The 25002-nt window shown below is 45.5% G+C and overlaps 1 protein-coding gene across 1 annotated transcript in view; it reads right to left on the reverse strand.

The window, feature by feature from the left end:
- DUOXA1 (dual oxidase maturation factor 1) overlaps positions 1-25002 on the reverse strand; it is a 190947-nt gene that overhangs the window by 90373 nt on the left and 75572 nt on the right. Inside the window, exon 2 of the mRNA XM_040413826.1 lies at positions 11237-11402. Coding sequence (XP_040269760.1) covers positions 11237-11377 — 141 coding nt within the window. The 5' untranslated portion in view covers positions 11378-11402. The remainder of the gene's footprint in view (positions 1-11236; positions 11403-25002) is intronic.

Here is a 25002-nt window from a genome sequence, read left to right on the forward strand (position 1 = left end):
TGCGACGACCTCCCCCTGCTTCCAACTCGTCTCCTCCTTCTCTCTGTCTCCCCTTCTGAACTTTCCCCCTCTTCTTCTTCTCTTCGAGCAGGCACCCACATGGCATCCATGGACACATCGTCATCATCAACCACTTCACTTGTATCTGACACCTCAGCAAAGGAAGCAGCAGCGGGTACAACATCATCATCATCATCACACTGTACGTCCATGTGTGTAATGCTGCCTGACTGAGACATATCCCTGTTATCTCCATGCTCTGGCAATAATGGTTGCGCATCACTAATTTCATCCAACTGATGTGTAAATAACTCCTCTAAGGGGTCAAGTGAAGTGGCTGTGGTGGCTGTGGTGGTAGTGGTGGTGGTGGCGGCGGGCGGGAGAGTGGTAACTTGAGAGCAGGTGACCAAAGCTGAGCTGGAGAAGGATGGTGCGTCAAGGTTCTTAGCAGAAGCTGTTGAAGATTGGGTGTCCTGTGTAAGCCAGTCAACTATTTTCTCCGAATTTTTTGGGTTCAGGGTACGTGGCCTCTGAACACTGGGCATTATTCCTGGGCCAGTGGAAATCACAGCACCACGACTACGACGGCCCCTGCGGGGTGGCCTGCCTCTGCCTGTCATTTTTTATTAGATAAGTGTTACTATGCATGCAAGGTACTGTGCCACCCTATATAAGTGGTGGGCAGTGGGCACAATACAGTCTGTGTGGGCCTGACACACACTGGCTTGCAACTGTGATTATATCACAGAAAAATATTAAATATAATTTTTTTTTATCTGCGAGGTATTTGTGAGTGAGTGACACCCTGTAACGGTATGAGTGGAGGCCTAGCCACTAGCTAGTGGCCACAATACAGTCTGTGTGGGCCTGACACACACGGGCTTGCAAATGTGATTATATCACAGAAAAATATTAAATAGATTTTTTTTATCTGAAAGGTATTTGAGTGAGTGACACCCTGTAACGGTATGAGTGGAGGCCTAGCCAGTGGCCACAATACAGTCTGTGTGGGCCTGACACACACTGTCTTGCAACTGTGATTATATCACAGAAAAAGATTAAATATAATTTTTTTTCATCTGCGAGGTATTTGTGAGTGAGTGACATCCTGTAACGGTATGAGTGGAGGCCTAGCCAGTGGCCACAATCAGGGATATCAAGTCTCCCGGAGGTTCAGGGAGTCTCCCGCTATTAGATAGCGGCTCCCTGACACCCGCATGTGAGACAATATATCCCGGAAAGGTTTACTGATTGCAGAGCAGAGAGATAAGAGAAGTGACAGGACACAGTTTAGATTGCAGGTTGAATTAACCCTTTAGGGTCAAATTGGCTTCTCAAGGAGATATATATGTTAAAGGCATCCCTTCTTCTGTCTCATTCAGTAGATATATAACTATTGGGAGAGATGTATTTTTTTTAAATACATTTACACATTTAACCCTCCATTTTAATTATATTATTAACCCCAGTGTTAAATTCACCCCCACCCCCGATGCTTGTTTTTTTCCTACAGTGGGGTAGATAATTACACACAGGGTTTTAAAGAATAAACTTCCTGACTCAGACCAAGAGCCGACTCAGCGAGTCAGCAAGTGAATGGAAGCATCCGCGCATGCGCATTGCGCAACCTAAGCTTCGGCTCACTTGCTTCTTGTCAGCGCAGCGAATGAACCGAAGATTCGATTCATGAACCGATTCATGTGAAAGATCTGAACTTCCCATCTCTAGTTTACTCGCAGTAAACCTTTCCGGCAACCTGTAGCAGTGTCCCCTTCTCGGCGCGTGCGCACAGTGCGAGAAGAAGCCGATGCCAGCAGTCCGCAACGGCGCATCAGGCTGAGCCTGTGCGCACACGCAGGATCTCAAAGCGGGAGGAGGGGGAGGCGGCACTGAGGAGTAGAAGGCGGCGCTGGGCACGAACGGCGATGTGTGTGGCCGGGCACCATGCATCCACAGACCTCCCCTGCTTGGGCACCTTAATTCAATGATTGACAGGTTAGTGAAACCTGTTTTTCCGCAGAATAAAGCCACAAATAGCTTTTATAAGGCCACCTTAGAAATCAGAATGCTACCCTGGGATGAGTGTATGTTTAGCTCACAGGGCTTATAGATGGTGACAGAATCTCTTTATACATAAATATGATAATTTGGGGCAGGGTAATGAGCCCAGTCCTCCACACCATAGAGCAAAGTGTGCAGATACTGCATATGTCTGGAAAATGTAATAAAAAGTTTGTGAAAGAAAAAAAAAGAAAACCTCCCTGAAATGAGAAGTGCACCTCCCTGAAATGAGTTTTTGCAGGTTGGGATGTCTGCACAATACAGTCTGTGTGGGCCTGACACCCTGTAACGGTATGAGTGGAGGCCTAGCCAGTGGCCACAATACAGTCTGTGTGGGCCTGACACACACTGGCTTTCAACTGTGATTATATCACAGAAAAAGATTAAATAGAATTTTTTTTATCTGCGAGGTATTTTCTGTCACACCCTGTATGAATGGTGTGCACACAGTACTGTCTGTGACTGAGCCTGCAGCCTCTCACACACGGGCAGGCAACTGCAATATATATATATATTTATATATATAAAAAAAAAAAAAAAAAGCAGACTGATGTACCAGCCCTGAAAAGGGCTTATTGGGGTGCTGTCAGGACGCTGTCCTTACAGCAGATGAGTCTGTGGACACAGAACACTGCCCTAGCTATCGATTTCCCTATTAAATCAGCAGCAGCAGCACTGTCCCTCCTCTCACTGAGAATGCAGCTTCCGAATGAATCTAAAATGGATGCTGTCCAGGAGGTGGGAGGGTCTGGGAGGGAGGGTCTGCTGTTGATTGGCTGGAATGTGTCTGCTGACTGTGAGGTACAGGGTCAAAGTTTACTCAATGATGATGTATAGGGGGCGGACCGAACATCGCATATGTTCGCCCGCCGCGGCGAACGCGAACAAGCTATGTTCGCTGGGAACTATTCGCCGGCGAACTATTCGGGACATCTCTAGTTACCACTCCTTAAAAGGACTTTTGTGGCCCTATTAGCTAGCGTTTGGTGTCCTTAAGTTTCTAACAGCCTCCTGTTCCTGCCCCAAAATGCATCCTCTCCCTACACTGGCAAAACACATAATGTAAAATGGCTGCCAGATCGGGATCTGTTATAGGGTTGGGGATGTGTCCATGTGCTGAAACTTCTCAATTGGCTTTCCTTTCCCACCTGATGGATGTGTCATGGGTCAAAGTTCGGTGCAATGCAAAAGAAAATGGCGCGGGCGGACATCACCATATGTTCGGTGGATCGCGAACGCGCAAAGTTCGCCGCAAACCGACCGCTGGGCGAACCGCAAGTCTATCACTAATTAGGGAGGAAGAAGAAGAGCTCTAACAGTGGAAGATAGGCCCCTGCCCCCTAATTACCTTCATTGCTGCCTCCCGTCCATCTTCAGTCTAAAATTCCTATCGTCAGTGGAGAAAGTTAAAGGACCTTTGGTGATATCATCACAGGTCCTGGACATCTAGCAACAGGAACCTGTCCTAGAATGTAAGAAAGATTAGTTGCCTCCACTTGCAGAGCTACCTAGGGGGCAGGGCCTCACTACATTGATTTACAATAGATGGTAATGATGGATCCTACCTATGATATGACATCATGAATGAGCAGCCTGACAAGGAAAATCAACTTTAGGGTTCATGCACACAAACACATTTTCTTTCCGCTTCCGTTCCGTTTTTTTTGTGGACCGTATGTGGAACCATTTACTTCAATGGGTCCGCATAAACAACGGAAGGTACTCCGTGTGCATTCCGTATCCATATTTCCGTATTTTCCTTCCGCAAAAAAGTAGTACATGTCCTATTATTGTCCACAAATCACGGTCCAAGGTCCCATTCAAGTCAATTGTTCTGCAATAAATAAAGAACGCACACGGAACACATTTGTATGTCAACCATATTTCATCCGTATTTTGCGGATCCATTGGTTGCTATGACGCCGTGCGCTTCATGCAGCCGCTGCACTACAGTAATACACTGGTATAGATCAACGGCCGTGTGCATTCGGCTTAACGGTATGTGTTTCACCGGGTGAGTTTTATTTTTCAATGGCCCCATTTTGAGCTACACATAACCTGTGGTAAAGCACGGGGCTCATGCTGGAAACCAACAGGATCCCAGCCAGATCACCACCAGATCCCATGATATCTGTCGGTGAATGGCAGTATCCAGCTGGACTGAATATGTTGAACTTCAGCAGACCAAAACAGCCTGTAGGATAGCTTTACTGCAGGTCTGGAACTAGACTTAGGGTACATGTACATGGCAATTTTGGCTGTGGCAGCTGTCAAGAGGCCAAATATCAATGTGCAGCAGGACTGCGATAGGAACATATGGGATCACAGTCGACTCACATGTTTGCTGCGATCGCAACACAACACACAAATCGTAAAAAATCTAGCAGTGCGACACATGTGCGTGACACATGTCACAAGAAAATTGTCAGTAAAAACTACTCTTATTAATTAAGGATTAAAAAAAAAATCCTTTTTGGGTGAGAAGAAAAGAAGCAATTTTGTCACTGATTTAAAAAAAATAAAAAATTTGTACCATTCACTGTCCAGTGTAAAAAAAAGTATTACTTTCATTCTGTGGGTCACTACAATTACAACAATATAACATGTATATTGTTTATTTTACATTTTACTACTTTTGCACAATAACACTTTTTGTAGAACAAAAATGTAAATATTGCTTTCGTGTTGCCATATTCTGAGAGACGTAACATTTAAATTTTTCCTTTGGTTGAGCTGTGTGAGTGCTTGTCTCTTGACTTTTATTGAATCTTTTAAATGTTCACATTTAAAGGGTAAAGCATCTTAACCCCATAACACCTAATGCGATCCAGGGGATTTATGGAGCCAGCTCACAAGCTGAGCTCACTCCATGCATGTAATACAGCAGGTACCCGCCAGCAGTGACTGGAATTGGTGATGACGTTGGTCCAGTTACTTAACCCATCACATGCTGCTGTCAACTATAGCAACTACAGCATTTGCAGGGTTAAACAGAGGAAGGAGGCTCCTTCTATCCTCTGATTGGAGCCCCCAGCGGTAATATCACAGGACTCCGATCGGTAGGCATGATGGCCTTGAGCCTTTTAAAGGCTCCCAGGCCTGTCTGTCACAGCGCAGTGTGGTAAATACACTCCACACTGAACACAGAAGGGAAAATGTATTAGGCCTGGTGTGGCAAACCTAGCCACATAGAATATCTTTGTATATATCTTGCTCTTACTGTAATGTTTACTATGTTAAATGCATTGCTTTTCTGTGCCTCTTCCCCTTCCTCTTTTTCCTGTCCCATTGTTTCCCCAGCAAGGTGTTCTCTCAGGGACACTGGGAGACCAGTAAACTAGCTGCTCTGTCCCTCCTCAATCTCCCATCAGCCCTTGCTATTGTCTGGCCCCACCCTTCCTTGTACCATAGTCATCTATGTGCCCTATTGTATGTAAATGAGGCTGTTGGGGGGTTTAAAGTAGGTGTGCTATGTCTAAATAAAGTTAGTTGACTCCCAAGCTATGTGTCGTCTAGTTCTTGGGAATAAGGGATTATTGTAAGGCTACCTGGATTATTGTATGCTGTTCCTGTCTACCAGCGGAGTTATTGTGGATTATATGGCCTCTCCGCTACAATTTGTGGCAAGCAACGGGATTCAAACTGCACAGCAAAGCAGCAGTTCGTTGAAACAGCCATTCGGATATACCGGAGTTCGAGAATATGTGCAGTCATACGAAAGAACGGTGAATGGAGACGAATTATGCAACATTGAAACGAACTACGTTAAAGGAATTATTGGAAGCAAGGGGAAGAAAAGCCAGCAACAAAACGAAAGCTACTCTTGTGGCCGAACTCATGGAGGGGGACAGAGCAACCACTACGGCAACTCCACAGGAGACAGAGCCAACGGAATTTACAAGAGAGCAGGTTAGCTTTTTACCCAAACACCCCCTCCATGGAGACACTAGAAAGACTGATAGCAGATGTACATTGTAGCGAAGCAAAACGCTATTCAGCGAGTCGGGAAAGGAGCCCCAGCGCCCACCAGCACTACCGAGGGAAAAGCTAAGATTCCCTACCAAGCTTTTAAAAATTACACAGAAGGAGAAAGTGATATTGACGAATACCTACAGGATTTCGAAAGGTTGTGCCAGCTACACGACATCAGCCCAGCCGACCAAGTACCCCTGCTGGCAGGTAGATTGTCAGGCAGCGCCGCAGAGGCATACCGGACCGTCCCAGACGAAGACATCAGGAATTATCACAAAGTCAAACAAGCCATCCTAGCACGGTATGCCATTACCTCTGAGGCATACCGACTCAAATTCCGGGACATCAAGAAACAAACAAAAGACTCACACACTGAATGGGCACACCGACTACAGCTAGCCGCCAAGGGGTGGATGGAAGCAACACAGGTCACCACTATGGAAGAGATTTTCCAGTTGATAGTAATGGAGCAGTTTTTCAATGGACTAACCACAGAACTGCAAAATTGGGTACGAGATGGCAAACCCCGTACCCTACCAGAGGCAGCCAAGCTAGCTGATGAGTTCCAAGACACCAGGCGAGACCAACGCACACCACACCGGACCACATATGGATCTACCACCCCTCTGCCAGCAGTGACTACCTTGGCTCACCCACGACCAGCCGCGAGCCACAACCAGTACCCTCCTAGGTACAATACCCGACCACCGATTTGCTGCCACACCTGCAACCAACAGGGGCACATCCAGAGAGACTGCCCACGTAACCGACCTTGCCAGAACTGGAACCACCAGGGTCCTCCTCCCCAAATTGGGCTGCAGTACACTGCTGCCAAAGAGAGTCTGTGCTCCCAACATCCACAGTCACCTCAATAGAAGAGCCTCTGGGGATCCTTCACGAGGTAAACCCCATACAAGCCGCCTCCGACAACCGCCAGGGGCACCGCCAGGTGGTACACATGGAGGGGAAGAGTATACAAGGATTACGTGACTCTGGGGCCACGTTAACCCTGGTCCAAAATCATTTGGTGCCTAAGCACACACTCACTGGAGACTGTGTAGCTGTACGGGTGGCAGGGGGAGCAATTTACAAAGTTCCCACTGCCAAGGTGCATTTGAATTGGGGGGCAGGGCATGGAAATGTCGAGGTGGGAATTATGCAGGATTTGCCCGCTGATGTTATTTTGGGCAACGACTTGGGGGAGCTCACCTCTGCTTTTGTCCCTCAACCAACTATCCAAGAGGCCTACCCGGTTGTTACCCGGCAGCAAGCACGCACCACGGCTCCATCCGATCACTCTGAGGCTCAGGTAAACAATATGCCACACACCCCTCCTATTCTCCCCTGGGATGCCCCCCTGGAATTTGGCAGTGAGGTGGCCCTAGATCCCTCCCTGCAGGTATATAAAGATAGGATACACAAGGACCAAGGAGGGTTGGAGGGAGAGAGATATGCTTGGGACAAAGGTCTCATATACCGCTATGCAGAGAAGGTAGTAGCAGGGTCCATAACCATGCCCACTAAGCAGTTAGTGGTACCCCGAAAGTATAGACGAGAGTTGCTGCGCATAGCGCACGATATACCATTATCAGGACATTTAGGAATCAGCCGAACTAAACATCGGCTGACGCAGAACTTCTTCTGGCCAGGTATCTCAAAGGATATTAGACAATACTGTCAAACGTGCGATACCTGCCAGAGGGTAGGGAAGAGAGGGGATCGCCATAAAGCCAAACTCAGATCCCTGCCCATAATTGAAGAACCCTTCAGTCGGGTAGCGGTAGACATAATAGGACCCCTAGCGAAACCCAGTCCCTCCGGCAAGAAATACACCTTGACCGTAGTGGACTACGCCACTAGATACCCAGAGGCAGTGGCGTTGACCAATGTACATGCAGAGACTATAGCCGATGCCATTATGCGAATATTCTCCCATATGGGATTTCCCCAGGAGATTATTTTGGATAGGGGCACCCAGTTCACTGCAGAGGTCACCCACCAACTCTGGAAAGTGTGTGGGGTGCAACCGATCTTAAACTCTGCCTACCACCCCCAGTCCAACGTGCTCTGTGAACAGTTTAACAGAACACTTAAACAGATGATCCGCACGTTCATAGACACTCAAAAAGACTGGGAACGGTTTTTGCCCCACTTGCTCTTTGCCTATAGGGAAGTAGCCCAAGAATCCACGGGATTCTCCCCTTTTGAATTATTGTTCGGGAGGAGAGTGAGGGGCCCCTTAGACCTTATCAGAGAACACTGGGAGGGAGGAGTAACTACGAATGGTACCCCTATTGTCCCATACGTGCTGGAGTTTAGGGAACGATTGGAGGCTCTGACCCAGACGGTACATACTAACCTCCAAGCGGCCCAACAACGACAGCGCAGATGGTACGATAAGGGGGCCAGGGACCGCAGCTTTCAGGTCGGGCAGAAGGTGTTAATCCTACGGCCAGTCCCTAATGACAAGCTGCAGGCCTCCTGGCAGGGCCCATACAAGGTGGTGGAGCAAATCTGCGATACCACCTATGTGATCGGCCCGTGCGCTGGAGCAGGGGGCAGACGCATGCTCCATGTGAACATGCTGAAGCCCTACTACGAGCGCATAGAAGAGGTGACCGCTATTTGCGCCTCTGCCGCAGAGGACTTTGACAATTTACCTCTCCCAGACCTCCTAGAGAAAGAGGGCCAGAAAGAGGACCTGGAAGAGGTTAAATTAGGTGAACGGCTGAGTCCCCAGGAAAGGGCGCAGGCTCATAATTTAATAAGGGAAAAAAGGAACCACTTTTTCTAATCTCCCCGGGTACACCCCGTTAGCCACCCACAGAGTAGAAACACCAGGGCAGACCCCCCTCCGCCAACCTCCTTACCGCATACCTGAATCCGTAAAGGATAATATGCGCAAGGAAATAGAAGAAATGCTACAACTAGGAGTCATAGAGCACTCTGAAAGCCCTTGGGCCTCCCCAGTAGTTCTGGTGCCGAAGCGGGATGGAACTACCAGCTTCGGCGTAGACTACCGGAGGCTTAATGATAAGACCGTATCCGATGCCTACCCTATGCCCCGGATAGACGAGCTCCTAGACAAAATGGCCAGGGGCCAATACCTCACCACAATAGATCTTTGTAAGGGGTATTGGCAGATTCCCCTAGCCGAAGACGCCATCCCTAAGTCGGCGTTTGTCACCCCGTTTGGCCTGTACCAGTTTAAGGTCATGCCATTCGGGATGAAAAACGCTCCGGCTACTTTTCAGAGGATGGTGGATCGGCTATTGGATCTTCAGCCACTCCTGGACTGAACACCTGATCCACATAGGAGCCGTACTAGACCGTATTAGGGAGGCAGGATTAACTCTGAAACCCAGTAAGTGCCATATAGGGATGACAGAAGTCCAATACCTAGGACACCGGGTAGGGAGCAGCCAACAAAAACCCGAACCGGCTAAGGTAGAGGCTGTAGCCAAATGGCCAACCCCTCATACCAAAACTCAAGTACTGGCATTCCTAGGGACTGCAGGATACTACCGTAAATTTGTACCCAACTACAGTACCCTGGCCAAACCCCTCACCGATTTGACCCGCAAGAATCTCCCTAAGATAGTAGTCTGGACCCCAGAGTGTGAGCAGGCATTCCAGCAACTAAAAACGGCTCTTGTGAATTCCCCTGTACTTGCCGCCCCTGATCCAACTAAAAGCTTTCTCGTCCACACAGACGCTTCTATGTTTGGATTGGGGGCAGTACTGAGCCAAGTCGGAGCAGATGGCGGCGAGCATCCAGTAGCTTACTTAAGCAGAAAACTTTTACCCCGGGAAGTAAGCTACGCCGCCATAGAAAAAGAATGCCTGGCCGTGGTGTGGGCCCTTAAAAAGCTGCAGCCCTATTTGTATGGACAGCCCTTTTCCTTACTCACAGATCACAACCCGTTGGTATGGCTGAACAGGGTGTCAGGAGACAATGCCAGGCTGCTGCGCTGGAGTTTGGCGCTGCAGCCTTTTGACTTTACCATCCACTACCGCCCTGGGAAGCAAAATGGCAACGCCGACGGGTTATCCAGACAAACTGAACTTGAAAGTGATCTGTGGGTACTCCTCCGGACATCCGCAAGCCGATCCGTTTGGATCAGACTGTGTATGCCGGCTTGGTTCTGGGGGAGCATTGTGGCATTTGTATATATCTTGCTCTTACTGTAATGTTTACTATGTTAAATGCATTGCTTTTCTGTGCCTCTTCCCCTCCCCCTTTTTCTTGTCCCATTGTTTCCCCAGCAAGGTGTTGTCTCAGGGACACTGGGAGACCAGTAAACTAGCTGCTCTGTCCCTCCTCAATCTCCCATCAGCCCTTGCTATTGTCTGGCCCCACCCTTCCTTGTACCATAGTCATCTATGTGCCCTATTGTATGTAAATGAGGCTGTTGGGGGGTTTAAAGTAGGTGTGCTATGTCTAAATAAAGTTAGTTGACTCCCAAGCTATGTGTCGTCTAGTTCTTGTGAATAAGGGATTATTGTAAGGCTACCTGGATTATTGTATGCTGTTGCTGTCTACCAGCGGAGTTATTGTGGATTATACGGCCTCTCCGCTACACCTGGAACCTAGGGAAAGGGAAAAGGTCACACCTAGTGAGTCCCTACACCAAGCCCTGACTGCTATCAGTATGAACAGACCTTGATGGTAGGAATGTTCATACGCAGGAACCTAAGCCCAATCTCACCCTAACAGGGCCCTGCAGATAGTGTCAGGACACTGATGGCCTATTCCTCCCCAGATGAAGGAATAGGAGACCCCCTCAGGCCTAATATCAGGAGTTAGGGGAAAACAAAAAGCAACAAAGAAGATACACTTAACTTCCAGACGTCTGCGGACAAGCAGGAACTCAGAGAGAACCAACACCAGGACTTCCACAAACAAGGACCTGTCACCCGCATAGCATGATAGGTGAGGCAAGACTAAATAGAGCAGAAGGAATGACCACTTAAGCTACTCCTGAGACAAGAGGTGTGGCCATCCCCAGCAACAACACAGAAGGTGAAACCAAAGAGACTGTTAATCACATGCATCCAGTCTCTTTGATCTTCTAGTCCCTGTCACAGGCGGGACCGTGACACTGTCATGGCTAGCTGACAAAAAATAATATTGTAATATTAAACAGATAATCTAATACCACAATTTTACATACACTATACATATATTGATTTTTTTTTTTACCAGTTTTCCTCTGATCCCAGGCAATATGATGATAAAAGTGGTAGCAGTAATCAGACATAATATTATAATCTCAACAATTATGGTATCAAACAGGAATGGAGTTCTCCACAGGGAATAAAATGGAAAATTAGCTTTCTCCATGATGATTTTCTATTGGCCAGGAGACCTGGAAATAGAAAAGTGGCATTTTTAAAACTAATATAAATAATATATAAAGTATATACCTGTAGTTCATAAGCAAACAACAACAACAAAAATAAATACGTAGCAACAACAGGAGAGTTACGCAGTTACATACTTACATAGTTAATACGGTTAAAAAAAATACATAAGTCCACCAAGTTCAACCAAGGGATAGGTGGGAATGTGAATTTTAGAAAAGGGAAGTGAGACCTAGACTTCTATACATTTTCATAAGCATTAATGTAATTTACTGTACTTTAAAAATTATCTAAGTCCTTTTCAAAACTGTCCACTGTTCCTGCTGTGACCATGTCCTGAAGAAGTCTATTCCACAGCTTCACCATTCTTACAGTAAAGAAGCTTTGTCGCTTCTGGAGACTGAACTTTTTCTTCTCCAGTCGGAGGCAGTGCCACTTGACTTTTGAGGGGGTCTTACATGGAACAGCTTTTCACCATATTCATATTCACTATTTAGCGTATGCACCTTTGTCCAATTGTAACCAAAACACCAAGTCCTATGCAGTGTTATTGGTGCAGCAGTGAGTTCATATGGCTAAAATGGAAGTAAAAATTTAAAGGACTTTATTGTTTTTAAATGATACCCATGGCCAGGTTATGGCTCCTTATAACAAGAGGCCTATAGAACTCTATGGGACTTTCCTTTAACTCCATGTCAGTTTTATATAATGCATACATTGGGTTCTTTGGTTGGATTCCTTGTGTAGAAAAGCTTTCCATCTTCATTTGGACCCTGTATTATTGAGATATTCTTCCTCAACAGCATTTATAATACCTCATGAACTCAACACAGTACAGAGCCCCATGCTGGAGCACACCAAGTGCTTAGATTTTTATAGAAATTTTGGAATGTGACAAATACAAATGGCAAATTACATTACAGGATTTATTATTCTTATGGCCCTTTTACACAGGCTGATGATCTGGCAAGCAAATGTTTCTTAGGACATTTGTTTTCAATCATTGCCCCCTATAAACACCGCTGATCAGTCGTCAAATGCAAATGCTCATACAGTAAGATGCTATATTGTTAACGCACAGGAGTGGACTGGGAACTTAAAGAGGACTTGTCACCACACAATGCACTGCAGTCTGAAAGCACTGTGTTATAGAGCAGGAAAAATTCAGGAAAACCTGTAATTTATACATTTATACTTTTGCCACTTCCTGTGAAGAGCTATCAGTACAGGAGGGAGGGGTTATCAGTACAGCTATCTCTATGCACACAATGCTGTCAATCACTGATAACACCTCCCTCCTGTACCGATAGGTATTCACAGGAGGTAGAAAAAGCAGAGATATAGATGTATAAATTACAGGTTTTACTGAATCTTTTCCCAAAAAACTAGATATCAATCTGCTCAGCTTTTCCTGCTCTATAACATGCTGCTTTCAGATTGCATTGCATTTTTTGGTGACAGGTCCTCTTTAAAGTGGTCCAGGAAAACAACCTAAAACTGACCCCATGTTGTAGGTGGGTTTAAATAGACAGAAGGCAGGGGCAACACAAGTAGGAATGGACAACAAAAGTAGGCAGCATACCATAGTGCAGCACAAGATACCGTCCAGCAGAACAAAATACCACAGTGTAACATAGAGTGTCACCCCCTCTGCATTGTTTAAATGTATCACCATCGTGAAGAGTTGTATTCAGGAGGGCACCTGTGGACACTGGCCAGGTGCATAAGTACCTGATGCTACAAAGCATTAATTAATGTTGAGAGCATCTGATCATTATGTACCTGGCTGGTGGCCATGGGGCTCGAGCAGCTCCCGGGACATTGGCCCACAGGGAAATTTCCCTGAAGGGTCTATGGCCAGTCCGCCACTGTTAAACAAAGCTTGTTTAAAAGGACCCTAAGTCTGAGATAGGAACAGTCCCAGAGGTGGGACCCGCACCTATTGGACATGTATGCCTTATCCTATTGACAAGAAATCTGGAAGTTTACTTTTTAATTTACATGAATGCTACCATGTCGCTATCTCTGTGTTTCTTGGAATTGTATAACAATGCTCTTTTACAAGACTTCTGCCATTAGAACTTTCTATGTCTTTGACAGCATAAAGCCTCATTCACACGTCCGTGTCCGTGCACAAATCCGTGAGCATATGGTCAGTGATGCATCCGTGAAGCTGTCCGTCCATGAAGGATCCGTGTTGGGTCCGTATGTCCGTTTTGCATCCGTGCTTCACTGACACTGAACCGCTGAAAAATTATTTTCAAAGAATCTCTTCCTAATGGCATCCATGTTGCATCCGTGGACGGACCCATAGACTATAATGGACGTGATGGATCCGTGAACACGGACAAAATAGAGCATGCATCCGTGCTGAAAACACGGACCCACGGACTGTGCTAAAACACTGATGTCTGAATACACACATTAAAATAAATGCAGACGTGTGCTGTCCATGGAGAACACGTACAGCACACGTCTGTGGAACACTGACGTGTGAATAAGGCCTCATGCACACGACAGTATTTTTTTGCGGTCTGCAAAACGGGGTTAGGTTGTTCCGTGATCCGTTTCTTTTTCCGTGTGTCTTCCTTGATTTTTGGAGGATCACCAGACATGAAAAGTGAAAAAAAAAGTCAAGTTCGCCTTGAAAATTAAAGGAAAAAAACAGACACGGATCACAGACGCGGATGACAATCTTGTGTGCCTCTGTGTTTTTTCATGGATCCATTGACTTGAATGGGTCCGCGAACCGTTGTCCGTGAAAAAAATAGGACAGGTCATATTTTTTTCACGGACTGGAAACACGGATCACGGACGCGGATGACAAACGGTGCATTTTCCGAGTTTTCAACGGACCCATTGAAAGTCAATGGGTCCACAGAAAATCACGGAAAACGGAACAACGGACACGGAACCCAACAACGGTCGTGTGCATGAGGCCTAAGGATTAACACAGTTTGTAATTGGCTTCTTCCATAGCTTATAATAAGAATTGATAAAGTGCACTTCAAATATCAAATTTTATTCTTGAAACTCTAAACTCTAAAAATTAGCTCTGTCTACAAATAAGGTAGTTATTGTATTGAACGGTCCTTATTGAAACACTTCTAAAATCTCATTTAAACATAATATGTGATTTTTGGAATAATAAGGTATATTATTATGTGTATAATAAAAAAGTTGTAAATAAATTAGATACGCTACAGTATTTATGGAGTTATTAATAAAATGACAAAAATGAATTGCTCCCTCATTAGCTGGTTAACAATGCCTTTTTTTTTACAGATCTGATAATGTTCCTGTCTGTCCAATTTAGCCACGCCTTTGGGTGTCAGCATCTTTAATAGATAGTTTAAAATGCTAAGGGTGTTTTCTAGGTAGAGTGCATGGGTGCTCCTGTTGTAGGAATTAGTCTGCAGAATAATGCAGACACGTTTCCAGTGATACAGATCAAGTGATGTGACTTTCATGTTTCTATAATTGTCTTCAGCAGACAAGTTAAAGTAAGGTAATGCCACCTCCCAGTATCTGTTAAGATAATAAAACTTACACCAAATAAGAAAAAAGCAAGGCCACAATGAATGAGAAAAAAAAAAATCCAAATTAAGCTCCATAGGGAGGCAGTGGGACATAGTGTTGAGAGCGAATATTCGAATAGCGAATTTTTCTTGCGAATATTCAAATTTGCGAATATTTGGAATATATTGATATATATTCGTTAAACAAATATTCATTTTTTTTTTCATCTGAACCCATTAGTGATAGTAAATATAATGGGTTCAGAAGAAAAAAAAAAAAGAATATTCGTATTACGAATATAGCACTATATTCTACATATTCGACAATTCTACCAAGCCAACCCAATAGGAAAGTTGCTTAACGCCCTTACGCGATTCGACTAATGTGCATATTTAATTGCCGATTTTTGGCATAAGGTAAACTATACAGGGGCGGACTGAGAACCCTCAGGGACCCCGGGCAAAATAAATCAAGGCCCCCCTTACAGGCGTCACCCATCTTCTGCCACAAGCTCCACCCACTCATACAGGACCGGTCCAGGCCGGGCCCCTCCTGAGTCCTATCCTATACAGGTAAGTATCACAATTCGCGATTCTAGGCCACATTCTAGGCCACACCCCCAACCTGATAAACCACACCCCTCTCCCAGTAAGTGCCCGGCAAAAGAAAAAATACGTCACTTTAGCGCTTTGGCTTTACTGGACTCTGCGGGATGGAAAAGCGCTGTATTATTAACCCATTTCAGCAGTCCTGAGTCCCCCATTCACAGTAGTTATTAACCCCTTTCACTAGTCTCCTCTTCACTGAAGGGGGGACTGCTGAAAGGGGTTAATAACTACTGAAGGCCCTTCACAGTAGTAATTAACCCCTTTCAGCAGTCCCCCATTCACAGTATTTATTAACCCCTTTCACTAGTCCCCTCTTCAATGAAGGGGGGACTGCTGATGAGGTTAATAAATACTATGAATAGGGGACATTTGAAAGGGGTTAATAATTACTGTGAAGGGCCTTCAGTATTGTTAACTCCTTTCAGCAGTCCCCCATTCACACTGGTATTTATCAGACTTTTTTATAACTTATTTTCCCCCCCTTTTCACCCCAGTCCTGCCACAGCCCACAGCAACAGCAGCGCCGCCAGCCCAGCACAGTCTTTCAATTTCTTTCAGACCAGACGCGGCTGAGACGTAAAGCTGCCTAGGCTACCACTTAACCCAAAATTACTACCTCAGCGCAGCTGTGCTCGCGCTCCTCAGAGTTCCCTTCCTTCTCCCACTAATCCCGCCACGCCAATTGAGTGGCGCGAGCAGCGCTGTGGTGCATGTGACGTCAGTGCGGCACGCAGAGCGCTCCATCCGGAAAGAACACAGTGACGACTGACATTATCTGCACGGCTGCGGCGGGCCCTCAGTCCGCCCCTGAAACTATATTAAAGAATATTTTAATTCAGTACTGACTAAGATATTTTAGCCTTCTCACATTGGCCCACAAGCGAAAAGCAGGCCGGTAATGGACCATTACTTGTGGGCCAATGTGAGAAGGCTAAAATATCTTAGTCAGTACTGAATTAGAATATTCTTCATTATTTAATATAGTTTATCTTATGCGAAAAATGCGCATGCGCACATCAAATTTTCATTGACGATTTTTCATAATAGAATAATATTGTACGAATATAACAAAATTAGCTAAATATTTGTGAAATATCGCAAATTCGAATATGTCACCTGCCGCTCAACACTAGTGGGACAGAAACGACAGTCATTTCCCCTCCAAAGGCCTGCTGGAAATTTAGTCTAAGAGGGGAAAACCAAGACACTTCCCCATCCCAAAGAACCAATTGTAAGGTCTATTATAACGGCACTGCCTGATCTTAGGTAAGGTACCAAAGTACATCTATTCAATTACAGCAATGGATGAGCACAATAAGATACACTTGGCACATTTGCAAAAATAAATAAATACAGCAGACAAATTACACAATGTTCCCTGTGAACTCTAACATTTCTTTTAAAGTAAAATTAAATCAATAAAAGTATGATAAAATATGTTTAACTTAAAGGGGTTGTCCTTTGAAAAATATTCTACACTTTCTGTTTTGCTCCCATTTTGCATGAGCTGAACTAAAAGATCTATTTTGCTGAGTTTGGAGGTCCTGGGCTGGTGTGGTTACACGTGGTCTGCGGTTGTGAGGCCGGTTGGATGTACTGCCAAATTCTCTGAAACACCTTTGGAGACGGCTTATGGCAGAGAAATGAACATTCACTGCACAGGCAACAGCTCTGGCAGACATTCCTGCGGTCAGCATGCCAATTGCACGCTCCCTCAAACATTGCAACATCTGTGGCATTGTGCTGTGTGAACTGCCCATTTCAGAGTGTCCTTTTATTGTGGGCAGTCTAAGGCACACCTGTGCAATATTCATACTGTCTAATCAGCACCTTGATATACAACACCTGTGAGATGGGATGAATTATCTCGGCAAAGGAGAAGTGCTCACTAACACAGATTTAGACAGATTTGTGAACAATATTTGAGAGTAATGGGTCTTTAGTGTATGTAGAAAATGTTTCAGATCTTTGAGTTCAGCTCATGCAAAATGGGAGCAAAACCGAAAGTGTAGAACATTTTTCAAACCAGCATCTGGTTCTGAATATTGTTGTAATTGCATGGAATTATACATTTAGTATAGTTACTGAGTTATTTAATACAATGTATTTATATAGCACCACCTGCTGTTTGTTCTATTTCTTATTCCTCTGTCCACCTCAGTAACATCACAGTGAAGCTTGCACATGCTCAAATCCAACCACCATTTGTGTACCCTTAGAAGCTATGGCAATTAAGGCCCCCATACTCATTAGGGTATTGTTAGCCAACCCTGCCAAGAATGTGCGTGGTGAACTCCCAACTCTCCTGCAACAGATGATGTCAGAGGAGATGAAGATCAGGCAAAGTCAATATTTTTGCCTGATCCTTTTGTTCTCCCAGGAGATAAACTGCAGTCAGAAGTGCCTGGCAGCAGCTTTCTCAGCTCACTCCACTAAATACACATTTGTCCAAACCAAATGTGTATGTGAATGGGGGTGGGGGGGGGCCTCAAGGGAGAGATAGCTTAAAGGTTGCTCAGTTGACAGCTGTTGAATGTGTATGGCCACCCTTACAAAGAAAGAGCTGCAGCAGAAAATACATGCCCCCTGTGCTATGATAGGGAGAGATCTTTAGCAGAAAGGACATGCCCCTAAGCTGCAGCAGAAAAGACATGCTCCCTGATCTGCCAGCTTGATATAAATCTAGTAGAGCAATTGAACCAATGAATAGGGAAATCTCTGGATCCATGTGAAGTACAGGGCTGGTTCTAGATTTGTCAGAAACAGTTTGTCATTTACTATATGATATTGGATTTACATTTTTTACATTAATCATGGAATAACCCCTTTTAAAGAAAATTAAGGGTTTCAGAACAAAAAACTGAATAATTAAGATAAAATACAGTATTTTTCGCCCCATAAGATGCACCCCTTCCCCCTTAAAAAAATGTCACTGAATATCATGAGGCGAATACTAATGAGCGCTTCCATTATGGAAGCGCTCATTAGTACCAGAGGACCGGGAAGCGGTGAATGCAGCGCTCACCCGGCTCTATAATCACCACTTCCTGGTCCTCTGCCATCAGCTGTGCTGTGCCTGCGCGCTGTGCGTGTCGTGTCACAGCACAGCTGACGGCAGGAAGAAGAGAGAGCTGGATCCTGGGAGCCCACGGCGTCTGGAGCAGGAGAGGTAAGTTTATTTTATGTCATCTGAGGCTGGGGGCTGATCTGAGACTGGGGGCTGATCTATGGTTTGAGGCTGATCTGATGCTGTGGGATGATCTGATTCTGTGGGATGATCTGAGGCTAGGTGCTGATCCAAGGCATGGGGGCTGATCTGATGCCGTGGGATGGTTTCAGGCTGGGGCTGATCTAAGGCATAGGGGCTGATATGAGGCATGGGGGTCTGATCTGAAGCATGGGGGTCTGATCTGAATTCTGAATGGGGGGGTCTTATTTATATTGGGGCTCTTATATGAGGTCTGATTGGGGGTCATTCACATTGGGGTCTGAGCTGAGGTCTTATTGGGGTCTTATTAACATTGGGGGTCTGATCTGAGGTCTGATTGAGGGTCTTATTAACATTGGGGGACTGATTGAGGCTGTGAGCTGAGGTCTGATTGCTGGTCCTATCTGAGGTCTAATGAAATATATTTTTTTCTTATTGTCTTCCTCTAAAATCTAGGAGTGTCTTATGGGCTGGTGCATCTTATAGGGCAAAAAATAAGGTAACTATTGTAAACATTTCTCATTTTTAAAATCTGCCACACAGTATAAAATCCTCATCAAACCTTTGACTTTTCTGCAAATAAAACCTGAATTATTAAGTAAAATTATGACAATGATTACGGCCAGATTAAGGTTAGGGCTACATGGCAACTTGTAGCGTGGCATTAGGCCGCAATGACATGCTTCTAGATAGCAGGTGTTGATAGTAAATGTGGGCAGATTGCAACTCACAAGTTACCATGTTGCAACGGTCGACAGAAACCCAAAAACTCAAACTGCGGCCCTCCGGCTGTTGTAAAACTACAACTCCCACAATGCCCTGCTGTAGGCTGATACCTGTAGGCTGTTCAGGCATGCTGGGAGTTGTAGTTTTGCAACAGCTGGAGGGCCGCAGTTTGAGGATGCCTGCTGTAGCCCAAGCCTAAAACTGACATAGTCCCCAAGGAAAATCATTTGTTGGGGTCTACATCTCACTTCTCAGAAACCAGCTTACCTTCTATTTTCTTTTTGGAAAATAAACTAAACTAGTTTTTGGAAAATGGTGCTCTCCATAAGGAGAAATAGTACCCCTGGTAATTGAGTAATTCAACAGCAACCTACTTAGATGTCAAAAAGGGAGATTCACTCACAGACCATCTCTCCTAGAAAGGAACACCAAACAGGCATAAGGGAAATCCAAAGGTGAGTAGTATATAAACTGCCCATAGAAATTATCAAAAGAACCAGTCTGGGAAGGGAAAGTGAGCTATGGGGGTTCCTTGAAACCTCAAGCTTGTAAAAGTCTGAGGACGCATAACCCAGTGCCCTCCCTATAGATCAGCCCTGAGATAATAACAATAATTTAATAATGCATTAGGGATATTATTAGACCAGCCTCTACTTTGAGCATAGTGAAAGAGCAAGGTCTTAATTAGTTAATTGTATAATTTCTACCTCCTATGATAACCTGTATGTCTATGAACTAGCCCAGGTAGAAAGTATGAACCTTTGATAATGTAGTTATTAAAGGGGTTGACCCATAAACTACTAATTTACTATAGCTCCCGTTCCACCATGGATTTTTTTTTATTTTTTTATTTACCTCGTTTGCAGTTTTCTCTTATCCCCCATGCTTGAATCCTACTTCCTGGTTTATCATGTGTCTGCTGTCCCATCATGGCCGAGTGCAGTGAGTTGTGTCCTGACATCAGCAGATCATGTGACACTAACTGCACCCCTCGTTCTTACCAAGGACGCTTCCTACGTCCTACATTACAAGGCTCTAATGCAGGATGTAACCAACAGCAAAACTGATTTGACACAGGGTGCAATGCTGGGCTAATAACTTTAGAATAAGGCTTGGCATTTGGGGAAAGTGATAAAACAGCAATATCCGTTGCGCCGGATACATTTATATTAATGGCACAACCTATTTAAATGTAAAACGACTTCTGCTTTCAATCACTATTGGTTAGTCTGATCCTTTTATAAATGTAGACTAAATATAATTCATGCAGGATTATAATGGAAGATAGCAAGTGAGACAATGAGATACTTATGAATGATTAATCCCTTATTAATGCCAGGGTATCAGTGCAACATCAAGAGTAAATATGCATTGCAAATATATTTCATTCTCTGTTTACCATTGATAAACATGTAGTAGTCAGGTATTTATACTATAAGTGTACTGTAATACAGGTAACGCAGGTCGTAGTGTAGCATGGTCTCAACTTATAGTAAGGACTCAATGATGAGTGATTATAAAGTGGGATGAAGATCATTACCTAGCCTTCTAATCCACTAGTGCAATATTATATGCTGTACTGTGCACCGAATAATGAGGAACAAGTCAGAATTTGGCATAAAGTGAATTCAAATGCATGCACGCATACACATGAGTATAGATACAATATATGCCAGGGATGGCCAACCTGTGGCTCTCCAGCTGTTGTATAACGACAATTCCCACCATGCCCTGCTGTAGACTGATAGCTGTAGGAAGTCTTTGCATGCTGGGAGTTGTAGTTTTGCAACAGCGAGAGAGCGACAGGTTGGCCATTCCTGACATATGCAACCTGTGCATTTGTCCCAGTAGACTGCGGCCCCACTGTCACCTTAGTAGCAACTTCCTACTCTATTAAATCACATGTAAGAACTGATCCCGATAATTTCAATGTATAAATCACAGAAAACATGGGTGGGGGGGGGGGGCAATAATAATTAAAATATAGAATCTAAATGTAGTATGGTATCTCACCCAGCTGCTATTATGTATAAGGTGATCTATGTCTTTTCTGATTCACCCAATCAATGGTAGAAGGGGTCAGATTGGGACCCCGAAACGCATCTGGTGAAAAGAGTATACACCCGCATACCCCAAGCTTGACAGTAAATACCACCTAACTATTCTTATTCAGAAGCGCTTCTAGCAATTTTACCATCCCTCTGGCGATCAGCGCATATCATTGGGAAAGACCGGCACAAGAACACGTGAGGCGGTGAAAGAGTGACACCTCAACGAGGAAACGCCAGAAGGAAAGCCGGGCCCATACCATTGACAGTAGTCCGCCACGTGGGACGCCACTCTCGGTGCAATACCCATCTGTTTAACTATACATGTATATCGAGAACTGTATACTCTGATAATAGCCTCATGGATCTGTTTTCACAACTGAGGGGGGACAAAACAGATTATCGAAATATATCTAAAGCTAATATGATACATACGGCCACATGAGCTCCTGTGAAGTCCTGCTTAATACAGGGGACCACATCTGCTTATGTGAGATTTCATTGTTTATCACAAGGACCACTGCTGAGAAAGGAGATTGTAGCCTTGTGGATATAAGATATTGCATCTACCTATGCAAAACTCTGCTGCTCTTGGATATCAACATTTGAATTTACATGTACTTTTATAAAACCCAATATCTACCTTTGTGAAATTCAACTGATATAGAGAACCATTTGCGGACTTTTATATCTGTGGATATTAGAGGTGGGACAACAAATCTGTTGAATCCACGAATCTGTCGAATCCCTCGGATCTTGCTGGATTCGTGGGATTCAGGGACTCGAATCCCGACGTTCGATAACGGGATTCGTTGTCGACGAATCCCGTTATCGAATAATCGGCTGATTCGTTGCTATGCGGGCGGGAGCGGGCGGTTTACTTTAACTTTAAATCAGTCCATCTTTATTACCTTACAATGAAGTTCCAGTAACAGCCAGAGTGGGCGGCGGCGTAACGTCACTTACTCACATGACGCGCCTGCTCCGCCTGCTTCATTCATAAAGTGGACAGAGCAAGCGCGTCACATGAGTGAGTGACGTTACGTCGCCGCCCGCTCTGCCTGTTACTGGATCTTCATTGTAAAGTAATAAAGATGCGCTGAACCTGATTTAAAGTTAAAGTAAAAGTTACAGCCGGGCCGGGGCTGTTATGGGGAGGGGGATCTGTGGATGGCACTGTTATGGGGGATCTGTGAATGGCGCTGTTATGGGGGGATCTGTGGATGGCGCTGTTATGGGGGATCTGTGGATGGCGCTGTTACGGGGAGGGGGATCTGTGGATGGCGCTGTTATGGGGAGGGGGATCTGTGGATGGTGCTGTTATGGGGGATCTGTGGATGGTGCTGTTATGGGGGGGGATCTGTGGATGACACATATAGCATAAGATGCTATATAGTGTCATCCATAGATCCCCCATAGCATGGTCATCCATAGATCCCCTCCATAACAGTGTCATCCACAGATCCCCCTCCCCATAACAGTGCCATCCACAAATCCCCTCCATAACAGCGATATCCACAGATCCCCCATAACCGTGTTATCCACAGATCCCCTCCATAAGGCCTCATGCACACGACCGTTGTGTGCATCCGTGGCCGTTGTGCCGTCTTCCGCTTTTTTCGCGGACCCATTGACTTTCAATGGGTCCGTGGAAAAATCGGAAAATGCACCGTTTTGCAGCCGCATCCATGATCCGTGTTTCCTGTCCGTCAAAAAAATAGGACCTGTCCTATTCTTTTGACGGACAACGGTTCACGGACCCATTCAAGTCAATGGGTCCGTGAAAAAACACAGATGCACACAAGATTGGCATCCGCGTCCATGGTCCATGGCCGTAGGCTACTTTCACACAGACGGATCCGCAAATCCGTCTGCATAAAAGCTTTTTTAGAGCTGAGTTTTCACTTCGTGAAAACTCAGATCCGACAGTATATTCTAACACAGAGGCGTTCCCATAGTGATCCGCACAATTAACTTACTTGTGCGTATCATAGCCCCCTGTAAGAGATCATGTGCTGCCAGGCATCAGGGGCCAGACCCCCCTCCCTCCCCAGTTTTAAATTCATTGGTGGCCAGTGGGCCCCCCCGGGCCCCCCCCTCTCTCCCTTGTATTTAACACATTGGTGGCCAGTGTGGCCGGCCCCCCCTCCCTCCCCTGTAGTTAACATATTGGTGGCCAATGCGGCCGGCCCCCCCTCCCTCCCCTGTAGTTAACACATTGGCCGGGCGCTCCTCCTACTGGTAAGTGACAGGTCTGTGCTATAAGCAATGAGCCGCACAGACCTTTCACTTACCAGTAGGAGGAGCGCCCGGCCGGTCACAGACATCGCAGCTCGCAGGTAAGTATAATGCTTCTAAAAATTGCTAAGTAACCATGGCAACCAGGACTGCAGTAGCGTCCTGGTTGCCATGGTTACCGATTGGAGCCCCAGCGATTAAACTGGGACTCCGATCGGTACTCTCCGCTGCCACCAATGATAGGGGGGAGATTTTAATTAGGAGGGGGAGGGAGGGGGGGGGCCCACTGGCCACAAAAGAATCTACAGCACTACAGGAGAGGGAGGGGAGGCCGGCCGCACTGGCCACCAATGTGTTAAATACAGGGGAGGGAGGGGGGCCGGCCGCACTGGCCATTAATGTGTTAAATACAGGGGAGGGAGGGGGGGCCGCACTGGCCACCAATGAGTTAAATATAGGGGAGGGTCTGCCCCCTGCTGCCTGGCAGCACCTGCCAGGCAGCAGGGGGCAGTCATGTACACAGTTCTTTTAGTATATTCTAACCTGAAGCGTCCCCATCACCATGGGAACGCCTTTGTGTTAGAATATACTGTCGGATCTGAGTTTCACGATCTAACTCAAATCCGATGGTATATTCTAACATAGAGGCGTTCCCATGGTGATGGGGACACTTCAAGTTAAAATATACCATCGGATTGGAGAAAACTCTGATCTGATGGTATAAAAGGGACTCCTGACTTTACATTGAAAGTCAATGGGGGACGGATCCGTTTGCAATTGCACCATATTGTGTCAACGTCAAACGGATCCGTCCCCATTGACTTGCATTGTAATTCAGGACGGATCCGTTTGGCTCCGCACAGACAGGCGGACACCAAAATGACTTTTTTTTCATGTCCGTGGATCCTCCAAAAATCAAGGAAGACCCACGGACGAAAAAACGGTCACGGATCATGGACCTACGTACCCCGTTTTTGCGGACCTTAAAAAAAAACGGTCGTGTGCATGAGGCCTAACAGCGCCATCCACAGATCCCCCTCCCCATAACAGCGCCATCCACAGATCCCCCATAACCGTGTCATCCACAGATCCCCCATAATAGTGTGTCATCCACAGATCACTTTGTTTCTTACACCGTTCACACAATTCTTATGTACAGGATTCATAGGATTCGAAAGATTCGATATATTCGAGAACCTTTTTGGATTCGGATTGGAAAAAAATTGGATTCGTCCCACCTCTAGTGGATATCCATATA

This window comes from Bufo bufo, chromosome 1, assembly GCF_905171765.1.
Source record: "Bufo bufo chromosome 1, aBufBuf1.1, whole genome shotgun sequence".
Classification (NCBI taxonomy): domain Eukaryota; kingdom Metazoa; phylum Chordata; class Amphibia; order Anura; family Bufonidae; genus Bufo; species Bufo bufo.